The sequence below is a fragment of the Choloepus didactylus genome, chromosome 7 (genome assembly GCF_015220235.1).
Source record: "Choloepus didactylus isolate mChoDid1 chromosome 7, mChoDid1.pri, whole genome shotgun sequence".
NCBI classification, from domain to species: Eukaryota; Metazoa; Chordata; class Mammalia; order Pilosa; family Megalonychidae; genus Choloepus; species Choloepus didactylus.
Window position 1 is genome coordinate 135,521,443 of NC_051313.1, and position 13,488 is coordinate 135,534,930.

A 13,488-nucleotide genomic window follows, 5' to 3' on the forward strand; every position below is an offset into this window, starting at 1 on the left:
AGATGATTCCAGAGTCCCTGGGATATTTGAATTCATTGTCTTGCTAGTTCTTGAGAACCCATGGCATTTCCAGTGTCTGAAGTAAAGCCTTATTAACAAGCTCTTCCTGTATGAAGCGCATAGAGGCATATCTTTTCACTGGTGTACACAGCTATATCAGTTAGTTGTGGTGGTCTTTGGGGATTGTAGAGATGGTTGAAAAGAACGTCTTGGCCAGGTCTTGCTGTCAGAGAAGCCCATCAGCCTTTCCCTAGCTCGGCTCCACGCCAGGGCCTCTTCTCAGGCTAAGCCAGCTTTCCAACAGATCTTTACTTTCACTCAGCAGACCCATAACCTCAACTGGCCACCTTGCTGAGCCCTGAGCTTATTTTTTCCTCAGAGTGACTCCAGAGTGGGACACTGTTGAGCTCCCAGAACTCTCCTTGCTGTCCCCTGAGAAAAGCACTTGCCTTTATTGCTAAACACTTAAGTAAATGGGCAGGGATAAGAAAAATGCCAAGCATGGGTGAATTAGAAAGTTCCAGACTCTTCTTAAGAAGTCCACCCAGTTAAAATCCCTGGCTGATGGTCTATGACTCCTTCTAAGATAGACACCTACTTGGATTTCTGCTCACCAAATGTTTGAGCTGAGGTTCCCCAAACCTTCCCTCCAGCCCTTTGTGACTTTCTTGGTAGGAAAGGGTCCTGGGAAGGTGCTGCCCCGCCACCCCCACCCCACTTGCTAGCAAACGGACCTGAAGAGCCAGTTCACAAAGTTTCTCTTTGTGGCAAATGTGTATCATTTGCATTTCCCAGGAGCTCCAGCAGAGCTAATGGTAACAGGATGTTGAGGGATTACCCTCTTGGGGACTGTTTTAAGGAGGGCTCTTCATTTCATACTGTGCAATACCCCAGGAACTTAAGGAATATGGTAGGGTGGTGTCTACCGAATAATATTAAGTAACCTGGACCAAAGGTGTCCTGGATCAATAAATAATAGTGATAGGGGTGATGATGATGTTGATGATGATACACCTAATCAGACCAAGTGTGTCTAACACAGCAAGTACTATTATTATTATCACCATTTTAGAGACCAGGAAATGGACACAGATAGGATAAGTGCTTCCATAAGATCACTCAGTCTGTGAGTGGTAGAGCTGGAATTTGAATCCAAGCTGGGTGACTCCAATGCCCAGGCTTTCACTCCCTGCACTATGCTGCCTGTAATTTTCCATCACATTTTCATCTATGTACCAATTCTAAATATCTCCCTCTGAAAGGGACTAATGACAGCTAAATTTTGTGTAATTTATTGACATTTTCCTTGCTGACAAAATAACTACTGTTCATTGAGTCTTTTCTAGTCCCTCACTGTTCCAGCTCCAGCCACCATCTGTTTGCAACCTCATGATAGAAACACAGCTAGAACTGCCCAGTTGAGCCCCTCTCAAATTACTGACCCACAAAACCTCGAGATAATATGATTGTTGTTTTAAGCTGCTAAATTTTGGGGTGAGTTGCTACCCAACAATAGTAACCAGAACAGCGTATTTTGAGAAACAAAAGTCTTCAGAAGGACATGAGAGCCAGTTTCAAGTATGTAAAGGGCTATTAGGTACAAGATAAGTTAGACTTGAAGTGTGAAGTTTTAGGAGGCAGCACTAATATCAACAGATGGCCTTTATAGGGAGGCAAATTTGTTTCTTCATCGAAGTCTACAATAAGTGTAGGAATTTTTCATAGAGCCACCCAACAGTGAGCTGGGCTCTTCTTCAAATCTGAATGCTCTTCCACCAGGCATATTTAAGCAGACAGTGGATGGCCATTTTGGGGGATGTTGTAGAAAGGTCCAGAAGATTCCCAAAAGACACTTTCCAACTCTAAAAAGCTATGATTCCAAATGAGTTAAGGCAGAGACTGTTTTGAAGAAAAAGTATTTAATAAGCTTTTCTTGGAAGCAGTAAGAACTAAGCTGCGCCTTTAAAGTTAGAGAGGGTTACAAATTTGAAAAGCAGAAAGACCACCCAGCAAAGAACCAATGGAAACTGTTTATGTCTCAGAAACACCAAAGTCATGGTGCCATCTCACCTCAAGACCTAGTCTTCTTCTCTATGGTGTCATCGTCTTTCCAGTCCTCAGGATCACTTTTAAACCTTTTACCTTCCTCAGTCCTTGCATCCTATTGACTGCTCAGTCTTCCCACTTTTATCTCTGCAATGCCCTGCACCTGTTTCTCTGTTACAGTTGCACTGTCATGGGCTTGGTTCATGCCATCACTGCCTCTCATCTGGATGGCTGCACCAGCCATCTGTGTGCACAAATCACTCCTATGTAGAGTGTTACCAAGTTAATTAACCTAAAAGAATGTTCTGAACATGCCAGTCTCTGGTTCCCAAACCAAGACCTTCATTCAATTCCCATTGCCATTAGCATAAAGCTGAAATTTCTTAGTCAGGTATCCAAGGATTTCATGATCAGGCAGAGAATGGGGGGGTGGGGAGTGAGAGGGGTGAAGAGCTTGAGTCCTGTATTAGTTTCCTTGAGCTGCCCTAACAAAGTACCACCAACTGGGTGACTTAAAATGACAGAAATGTAGTCTCTCACAGTCCCGGGGGCCAGAAGTCAGAAAGCAAGGTGTTGGCAGGGCTGTGTTCCCTCCGAAGGCTCTAGAGAAGAATCCTTCCTCACCTCTTCCTAGTATCTTGCAGCGCCCAGGTGTTCCTTGACCTGTAGCCACATCACTCCAGTCTCTGTCTCCATCTTCACATGGCCTTCTTCCCTTGTGTGTGTATCCAAACCTCCCTCTCCTTTCTCTCATAAAGACCCCAGTCATTGGATTTATAGACCACTGTAATCCAGTATGATCTCATCTCAACCTGATTACATCTGCAAAGACCCTATTTCCAAATAAGGTCACATTCACTGGTATCGGGGGTTAGGATTTCAGGATATCTTGTTGGGGTACACAATTCAATCCACTGTAATTCCCATTGGTAGAAACAGTCAGAACAACATTTTAGCATAGGGGCTGGAATATTGATTGTGAAAAGGACATGGAAGAAGTGAAGAATTTAAGGAACAGTAGGAGGTAATATCAAATAGGATAGGCCAGATTATCAGGTGAGTGTTCTGAACAATGAGATAGCATGCATGATCAAAGGAAAAAATTTAATTTCATGAAAATCAATCTGGAAGTTGGATATAGGAGATTACTGGAAGGAAAGCTAGGAAGGTCAGTTAAGAAGATGTCTCAGTAGCTGAAAGCTGAGGAGATATGCATAGAGCTAGATCACTAGCCTCAAGGGGTTGGTAATTTTGCCTCTTTTGCTCAGCAATATATCCCCAAAACCCACAACAGTGGGTGTCCTTGTGGCAGGAGGAATGGAAGAAAAGGTGCAACTGGCCTTAAAAGGCCTGTTTCTAAAGAAACAGAGGGACACAGCTAGTGGGGTAACAACTGCAGGAGTGAAGAAGTAGCCTCAGTTGAGGAGCACTTAAAGTCAAACCTTGGCACCTGCTGGACACAGAAATGACTCTCTCTCATACTGCCTGTCACATACTGCAAGCATTATAAGAGTCCCCATGCCATTTCTCCCACCATAGCCTGTGCCTCCAAAGTGCAGGATGCATAACAATTCATGACTGTGGCCTCCACAAGCATGCTGAAGACAGTAGATCCTCAATACAAGTTTTAATGAACGATTTTATGAATGAATGCATTTCCGCATTTAAGAAAACTTGAGTCTCTATATCTAAGCTCTGGCGTTCAGACTTCGTTTGCACTCTTCAAAATGCCTGGCACACAGTAAGAGTTAATAAGCACTTGGTGAACTAAACAGAATAAATCAGATTCGCCCAGTTCCGCCCTGGCAGCAAGGTCTGTATTTGGCAGGACTACAGAATTCATTGTTATTAAATTCCTATGTAAGAGTTAATGACCCTCGCAGGCCTCTTGACATCATCCCACAACAAGAGAAGTGGAAGGCAAGGGAAAGGAAGCGAGATCACTCTTGACAAATACACCATCTTTCGGTGGTAGAGCCACAGATTAATTTCTAGCCTCGGTTCACCACAACGATCTTAAAATACCGCTGCATGCTCTGTGAGGCAGAGGGGGGCGGCGCGCTGAGGTTTCGGTTGAGGCGTATTTAATTCCGTGGGTAAGGCCTGCCCACCTGGCACGGCGTGTCAGAGCCCTTCATAACGCCCCGAGGCTCAGGGTCTGCGGCTGACAGCGGCCCCCCAAGGTGGTTCGAGTGCAAGTCGGAGTCCTTAGGGTCCGCACAGGCGCCGGTGCCGACTCTACCCGGGAGCCCCCACCCGGGGAAACAATGCCTCCCGCCCGGGATTCCAGCTGCCCCTGAGCCCCGCGCCGCTCGCCGTTCCCAGCCGGGCCGCGGAGTCCACCGCGCTCACGGCGGGCGCAGCGCGCGGCCCTTTCGGGCCTTACCCGGAGCCACTGCGGCCCCGACGGGCGAGCCGGGCGCGGGCCCCCGCGGGGCGAGGAAGATGGCGGCGTGCCTCGGCCCGCGGCGGCCGCGAGGGGCCGCGGTGCTGCGCGCTCGGCCCGGCCGGCGCGGCTAGAGCGGCGCCTGGGCCCGGCCGGTCCGGCCTCCTCCCCGCCCGCCGCCGCGCCCCGCCCCGCGCCCGCCCGCCCCTCCCCGGGCCGCGGCCGTTCCCCGCGTCGCGCTCCCCCGGGATGGCCCGCGCGCCTCGGCGCTGTCTCGCGGAGCACACGGCGGAGCGGCGGCGGCCGCGCTCGGGGGGCGCGCGGCTGCGGCGCCGGCGGCGCGGCGTGTGAGGGCCGCCTCGGGCCGAGAGGGCGCCGCGAGCGGCCCGGCGAGCGCCGACAACATGTCGGATACCAAGGTAAAAGTTGCTGTCCGAGTTCGGCCCATGAACCGACGAGGTGAGGAGCTTTCGGCTCTTTTTTATTTCTGGTGGGGCTGAGGGCGGGGGCAACTTTGGAAACTGCGAGGGCGCGGGGACGCGGGGCCCGGGAGGCGAGAAGGCGGCCGGGGCCAGGGAGCCCGGGCAAGGGCAGCTCCCTCACTCGCTCCAGCGACCGGGACCGCCAGGTTCACCGTCTCCCAGCCTGGCCGCCTCCCCCGGGAGAGAGCCCCGCGCAGCGCGCCCAGGCGGGCTGGAGGGACGGATGCTCGACTTTGCAACGCTCGTTTTTCCTTTTGCTTTCAGAACTGGAACTGAACACCAAGTGCGTGGTAGAGATGGAAGGGAATCAGACGGTCCTGCACCCTCCTCCTTCTAACACCAAACAGGGAGAAAGGTAAAGCGGGCACAGAAAGGGAGAGGAGGAGGTTCTCACCACGCAGGGTTCCTACGAGTTTGAGCCAGGAAAAATGCGAGTGCGCTTTTCTAATGTTAGGAGGATGGTTTCAAGTTTGTCGCACGCTCGCGTCTGTTGTTGCAAGTCCAAGTTCCTCGCCCTGGCACCCCCTTCTGCTCTTCCCACCTAGAGCTCCGGCACCGGGTGGGACACTCTGGCTAGAGCCAGCAGGAGTCAGCTGTGCCCCGGTGGGCTTCGAGGAACTTAGAAAGTCAGGGGGCTGGAGGGACCCGAGAGATGATTAGTCCAATGGCCTCATTTTACAGATAAGAAAACTGAGGCCGGAGGCTTGCAAGTGACCAGCCCAAGGTCTTACTGTTCGCGGAACCCAGCGCCCCTGAGTCTTTCCACCATCGCACTGTTTCCTTTGGCAGAATTGTTTAGGGGATCTGTGTATACAATGGAGGGAGAAAAAAAAAAAAACCCCACAATAAAGCAAAACAGCCCTGTACCATGCAGGCTCAGGCCTGCAGCATTTACAATCTATTTTTTTGTTGGTGCTGGTTTGAGATAATGCCTGAATGTAATGCCCGAATTTTGATTTCCTTGGGTACAAAAGTAGTGCTTTGAGCTGTGTATTCACTGGGGGAATGTTTAAAAGGGGCCGCATTTACTAGATGGCAACATATTTGCATTTGAAAAGTGGTAGACTATTGGATCCTTATTAATTCTGCTGTTCCATACAGCTGTATGGGAAGATGCCCTAAAATAACTTGAATATTTGGCATTTTTCTGGTAAGCCTCTAAGAAGAAAACTGTTGGAATTCATTCAATATAGCAATGCAGTAGCGTGTAGAAATATAAAAGAAAAAAAGGGAGATTTTGCAAAATTATTCCTCCCGGAAATAAGCATGATTTTATGTTTCTGAAAGTCACCTGTTGATTGATGTCTGCACTTCAATGAATTTGGCTCTTCAGAGATATTTCACTGAAGAGAAACTCTGAAGTCGGGTTTGTTAATTTTTACTAAAGGAAGCAATGCCACAACTCTATAATCATGAAGGTGTTCAGGCACATTTTTTGCTAAATTTGGGGGAAGAAGTTATGAGGATGTAAGTGTCCTTGATTGGGGGTTCTTTGCGTTTTGTGCTGAACCTGGCATTTTTTGTCTAGTTTACAAACATTCTAACACCTATCACAGATTTTTATGGTGATAGTTAATAGGTATGCTATATTTAAAATGTGTAAAATGCTTTTCAGTAATGGATGTATCCTTGAATTTTTAGGTAAATTTATAATATTTTTAGAGACATTTTCAGAAATATAGTTGTGTATTTCAGGGTGATAGTAAATTCCTTGTGTAAATGAAAACATTCACAGATTAAATTGGATGCCCACTTTGCTAATTTTTCCCCCAAACTGGATATAGTTAGAGTACATCAGAAAAAAAAAAAAAAAAAAAATTCTGCTGGGTCAGATTTTTCAAAGCCTCCTGGAAAACAGGTAGAATATTTTAGCTCCTGTTATTTAGCTGCTGCTTCTGTTTTCCTTGCTGATTTGGCACCTACTCCTTGTCACTCTGGACCATACGGAGTGCTTCTGTTAGCTACTGTTTAAGGAAATGAAGCTTTGTCATTTGTGGAAAGAAGCAGTTGTATTTGGTGGGGATAGAAATTATAACCGGACAGTTGGTTAGAAGTGCTAAATAAACAGTTGATCATTTTTAGGGCTGCCAGTGTAGTTACTGATGAGGCTCTTTTAAGTAAAGGTATGTAGGTTGATTTCAGGATTTGCCTATCTGCTTGCTTACTGGAATGGTCTCTTATCTGGAACTGTAAGAATAGCACTGAAATATGGATGTCCTCTTGTTCTGTCCTTCTGAGGGCTCTGATCGGGGGTGGATGGAGCTGTTTATTTGGGATTCTCCCTGTGTACTGGTCATTCTGTTTATAGACAAACTGAGTGGAATTGACACAACAGTGCAGCTTGTGGATGAGGATTACTGTCTTTGCAAGGATGAAGACATTAAATGCATTTTGATTTTCCTTATGCAGCTTGGTTTCATATTTCTCCACTGGGTTTTCCCTTAAAGCAACAGTGCATTTAAAAATAGAAACAGTTTCTCCTGTGGGCTCTCTGTTGATTAAGTGTAGCGATGCTTCATGTTATACTTGCAATTTATTTCTATTAGTGTTTTTGGATAGAACTCAGGGCAGGGCAAGGGTGGATGAGTAGAAACCTGAGAATATTGTTATATTGTTATATTTTTTACCTAAAAGTCCAAAGGTTTGAATGTAAGAGGTCCTTTAGTATTGGTAAACCTGTGTCAAATTGAGCATTACTATTTTACTGAGAATTGCAAGAATATACTAATGTATTAGCCATGAGTGGAAGTTCAGAATTAAAGTTGTCAGTCTTCCCAATAAAAACAAGCAAGAATACAGTGCTTTCTAGGAAAAGAAGCAGGCTCAGCTTTCATCATTTCCCCCCTTTATGTACGCAAGGCAAGAGAACATGGGGAATAAAAGATTACAGGGCTTGTGAGGTTAAAGATATTTATTTTGGCCCTAAAATTCTGGGATTATCATATACTGCATAGGCTCAGGTTAACAGTTGAAGTGTTTACTGACTACCATTCTGAAACATTAAGACTTGTAAGACTTCGTTTCTTAAAATGCATTTTTATCCAGGAGACATTTATGAAGTTCAGTTTGTGCAGTTACCATGCTTGGGACAGGGGATGCGAAGATAAATACAAACCCTTTGCCAGCTCGCGATTCTTACCTTCAAGAGGTGTGGGAAGAGACAGGAAAAAGTGGTTAAAATTCAGTGTTAAATTATGTAGGTGTGTGCATTTGTATTACAAGTACCATATTATTTGGAAATCACATGTTTCCTTTTCTTTCTCCTCTTGAGGCTGTCAGCTCCCTGGGGACAGGTAACTTGGTCCTACTTTGTTTCATGTCTCTGCAGAGTGTCTGACACAAACATAATTTGCATTCTGATTAGGTGTCCAGTATGATGGGACCACCCAAGAAAGTATGTGTGTGTGTGTGGGGGAGGGCTGTTGAACCTTCTGGCGGTCTGCAAAGACAGGTGGCATTTGTATTGATCTTGTGGGTGCTAAGAGCATAAGTTCACTTTTGTAGGATCAAGAGAAAGTCCTTTGTCAAGGAAAGTGTAAGCATATATGCCCCAAATTACTTCTAGTGATTGTGTGTGTATGTTTATGGGAAGTGGAGTAGGATGTGGGAAGAAGGCAATTCAGGCAGGAAAATAGAATTCCTAATGGGCCAAAATGGGTAATACTTAAAAAATCAAGGTATAAGGAGATATACAATGAAAAGTTTTCCTTCCCTGCTGCCACCCCTACTGTTCCCATCTCCTTATCTCTCAAAAAAAAAAAAAAAAGGTAACCATATATTTATTTATGTACACACGCATGTATATCTTAACAAAAATATCTTTAACATCTTTCAAATATCAGCATACTAAGAGCTCATTCTTTCTAACATCCAGTATGGATTGTTGGATTATTGATCTGATCCTTCTAACTTTCAGGAAGTGAAGCTCTATCATAAAAAGAACATTATGGAACTCACTTTCTATGGAGGTTTTGGGTCTTAATTTTTTATATAAGTGAATTAAAAGTTAATACATTCAAAGCAAAGTACGTAAGTGAAAAGGAAATATTAGGCTAAATTTGGGCTCTTGGTAAAAGAGCATCAAAGTTCATAGTTTCTTTCCGATTTTCCCATACTGCAAGGTATGCAGTGTCAGCAGAAGAAAGTTACCTCTTGGTCAACTGTGTATTTTTTGTTTATACGTTATATGTTGCAAGGCGTTATTTACAATCTGGCTTCCCCTGGCATCCCAAAGGCCTTTTGGACAGTTACTTCTGTTCAAGACTCTCCATTGACCAAAAATTTAAATATTAGTGAAAGTCACCCAAAATTAAAAAGATAAATCACCTAAGAGATTAAGATTACATGCTATAAAATCATTTGTGTGACTTTGAATTCTGTTCTCTGTTGTCTGTATTCTCTGTGGCTCAAATATTACAGTTGATTATAAGAAAGCAAAGACTTAGTTTCACTAGTATTGGAAGGAGCATTCATCATGCATGATATTAGTGGAATTTTAAGGAGTATTGTAATGGACTCTTTTCATAGTTATGAACATTTTTACTTTCTTTATTTTAAAATAGAGTTAGATTGAAATCTTTTACTTTCAAAAACCAGAGTAATAGTAATTATAATGCAGTGTAGTTTCAGAGTGATGATTTTTACATTATTTTGATCATAGTCCACTGTTAAAAATACATTTTATATTATGACCCAGTGTGCGGGTATGAGTGTGTGTGAGAGAGAGTAAAGGTTCATGAAAAACTACTCCTACTATATGCAATATCTTGTTATTTTCTATCCCATTCTATTCTAATTTATTTTTAAAAAAGATGGTTGTGATTCACTGAATGGATTTCACAAGTAATAATTTGAAATACACAGGTTTAATGGGTAAGAACCTGTGCTCTGGGTTTTTTTTTAATTCGATATTATACATGCACATGGTTATACATGCACATAGTTCAAAGTGTGAACTAGTTCTTTGTAAATGCTATGATTAAAACAGCCTCTTCATTTCTCTCCCCAGAGGCAGTCACTTATAGCACTTATAACTAATTCTTTTGGAATATCCCTCCATATTTTTGAACAGCATACTGGTAGTGCTAGTTTCTGATTTGTCAGTTTTAAGCTCTCTCAGCATCAACTTACTACCATGAAAGGTGGGGTTTTCTGTCTTGTCCTCACTTTACTCCTACCTTCTTCTCGTTCCCCATTTTCCTGTTATAGTTATATAGTAACTTTGATTGGATGAATATTTGGTATTCACATGGTTTATATGACTACATAGAAACTGCAGTTGAACCCTGTGCCATTCTGATTCTTTTTCCTATGTATCCTTTTTGTTTTCTCTGGAGTTAACAATTGTTTTATTCTTTCTTTCTTCTTCAATTTGCTTCTTTTTCCACATATCATTAACTCAACATTCAAACATTAAACATTTGAATTCTCTGTCACTTACTAAATATCCTCTCAAGGCATTCACACGTATGTGACATTCTCTCAGTTTCATCTTTCTTAATGACATTTCTCATTGACTTTTTTTGCCTGTTCTGTTATGGACTGGTAGCCTTCTCTGCCTGGTGCAGCTTTCATTCTGGCTTTGCCTTCATCATCATTCTGGGGATTCACTTGAGCTCTCTTCTGTGTAGAATCTCCTGTTTTTCTGTTTTCATTCTCTTTCTTGGTTTACTGCCTTGTTTTTCTAGAGCACATCCTTCAGTAGCCTACTGATAAAGGGTGCTTGGAAGATAAAGTTTTTTGAAACCAAGAAAATATCTTCATTCTTCTCAATCATTCTTCTCTTATTGGTAATTTGGTTGGGTATCAAATTCAGTTTTAAAGACATTGCTCCAATGTTTTTAAATCTTCCATTGTTTCTGTTGAGACATTCAAGGTCATTTGGATTTCTAATCCTTTGGATGTGACCTAGTTTTTTTTACTCTTTGGAATCTTGTAGGATATTCATTTCTCCCCATTTTTGTGAAATCACAATAATGGGCCTTTTTGAAATGGAAATTCATGTCCTTCAGTTCTGAAAAAAATTCTGAAATTAATTCATTAATGAATTCTTTCTCTTCATTTTTTCTGTTCTTTTCTGAAACACTTATTTGGACATGGGATTTCCTAAACTGGTCCTCTGTTTTATTTTTCCTTTCTGGTTTTCATCTCTTGTCTTTTTGTTTAACCTTCTGAGAGATTTCCACTACTTTATCTTCAAACTTTTATGCTTAATTTTTCATTTTGTGCTATCATATTTTTAATTTCCAAAAGCTCTTTTTGTGGTCTCTGACCTTTTTTTTTTTTTTTTTTTTTTGTAAAGCGACCTACTTTTGTTTTGTGGTTGTAGTATCTTCTTCCTTCCCTGAGGACATTAATGATAATGTTTTCTATATAGTCTGCTTCCCCCCACCCACCCCAAGTCCATTTTCTCTTTGTTTTGGTCTTTTTCATGTTAAGGACATTTGTCAGATGTAGCTGTATCCCAACTAAGCTCTGGATTTTTTCTAGGACAAGGATTATATATATGATTTATCTTTGTGTTCTCAATGTCTAGAGTCAAGAATGCCTAGCATACAGAAAGCATTCTGAAAATTCTCTTTGCTGTTTTTTAGGTTATCATTATAACATTCTGTCAAATTCCTTTTTCACTTAAATTCCAATGGTAAAAATAAAAATGATTTCCTTTTCTCAAGGGCATAATTAAATGCTAGAATTGAAGGTGATAGTTCCTCTAGACAATTCTCAATTACTTAAATTAATGAAAATAATTTAGTTGTGGTTAGTCCAAAAGACTGGAAATTTTTTTTAAAAAAATCATATTTTGTATCACCACTGCAAACATTTCAGATAAGAACAGATTTTTCCCTTTTATTTGAAAATACATATGGGGCTGGAAAAAAATAAAATTCTCAGGTTGATACCATATTGGTCAGTTTTTCATCCTACCACTTAATTCCATTTCTGTCAAAATCTTTAGATAAACTGAAGAACTTTGTTCCCAATTTTCAATAAAGTTACACATGCCATGCACTCAAATTTTTAGGAAGATTTACAGGAACACGTTCCCCCCCAGTAGTAGGCATCTTCAAGACAGCAAGATTTCTCAGAGTTATCTAATCAAAGTTATTCTTTCTCAAATCTTCCCTAGAGGCAGATCAGAGAAGGTGTTTCTGTATTTAGAATTTAAGGGAGTTTCCAGAACTTTAGCTGCAAAGTAAACAGAGAAACCAACAAGACTTACAAAAACATTAAGAAAGATTAGTCTATACCTTGATAGCATAAGAAATTAAGTTTCTAAGGACAGAACTGTCAATAAAGGAAACAGTGCTAAAATTCAAATGAAAACATACATTTTAAGACAGTTGAGAATAGATTACATGTAGGATTCAGTTGATGCCTTTTCAGAGAGTCTCCCTCTACAAAATATTTCTTGCAATTTAGACTGACAAAGGTAAGGAGAAATTCCTCCTTGGTTGTCAAGTTTATATGGTACTTTCCGAAACAACAACTAGGTAAAAACCAAATAAACACAAAAAATATGTCAGGTTTTCACATGTCTCAAATTTTATTTGTAAATGTGTAAATATTTGTAAATATGTAAATAAATTATAGAACTATAATTCTTATATTTTGTTGTAGAATCTAAGTTTAGTAAAGAAAAGTAGAGAGCAAATTCCTCATTGACTCTTAAGACTAAAGGATCTGACAGTTCACCCAATTTAAGCCTCATCATTTGCTTGAATTCATTCTTGATCTCATTTTACTATGAGATTAACAACCTTATGAATCATGGATAAAGTAGTAGAGTGATTTTACTAAATTGTCCTTGCAATGGACTTTTCGCATCAAAGCACAACTATATCTTTTTAAAATTGCATCTTTAGACACTAAAAAATGTTTATTGCATAGTCAACTTTATAACAAGCATGGCAGAAATTAGAAAGTAGGGGATAGGAAATCATTGTCCTGCCAAGCCTAGCACATCAGTTGTTTTTATTCTTTTTTATATGATACACAAATTTTGGACTTACAATTTTTGTTTTGCCTTTTTCAACCCTTTATATTTTGTCATGCAACGTATTTTTCACAATTATAATTTTAATCACCACATAATTTGTTGCGTTTCATAATTTTTAACCATTTTTATTTTTAGACATTAAGGATTGTTTCTCTTAGCTATTATTAATTCAGAACATCTTCATAAAACTTTGCTTACTAATTAAATGGCATTTCTTAAGCTAACTAAAAAAAAACCCACACCTTTGAAATCATTATGGCATACGAATTATTCTCTTACATTATAATGAGGGTAGAAGTTGACAATTTGCAGATTTAAATATGAGATAGGATTCTGTATGGCATTAACAAAACCAGTGCTTCTCAAACTTGAGTGTGCATGGGAATCATTTGGAGAGCTGTACCCCCAGAGTTTCTGATTCAGTAGGTCTGGGGTGGGCCTAGAATTTGCATTGCTAATAAATTCCTAGGTAATGCTGATGCTGCTGGTTCAGGTCCTAACTTTGAGAAATATGAGTAGACAAGCACTGTTCGACAGAAATATCTGGGATTATGGAAAGGGTCTATATCCCCACT

The 13,488-nt window shown here is 41.3% G+C and overlaps 1 protein-coding gene across 6 annotated transcripts in view; it reads left to right on the top strand.

Annotated features, from left to right (window-relative positions):
* The first annotated feature begins 4,702 nt into the window (after nt 1-4,702).
* Nucleotides 4,703-13,488, top strand: part of KIF13A (kinesin family member 13A) — a 208,647-nt gene continuing 199,861 nt past the window's right edge. For all 6 annotated transcript variants that reach the window (XM_037842486.1, XM_037842482.1, XM_037842487.1 and 3 more), the window contains exons 1-2: nt 4,703-4,891; nt 5,179-5,269. In XM_037842486.1, coding sequence (XP_037698414.1) covers nt 4,837-4,891; nt 5,179-5,269 — 146 coding nt within the window. In that variant the 5' untranslated portion in view covers nt 4,703-4,836. The remainder of the gene's footprint in view (nt 4,892-5,178; nt 5,270-13,488) is intronic.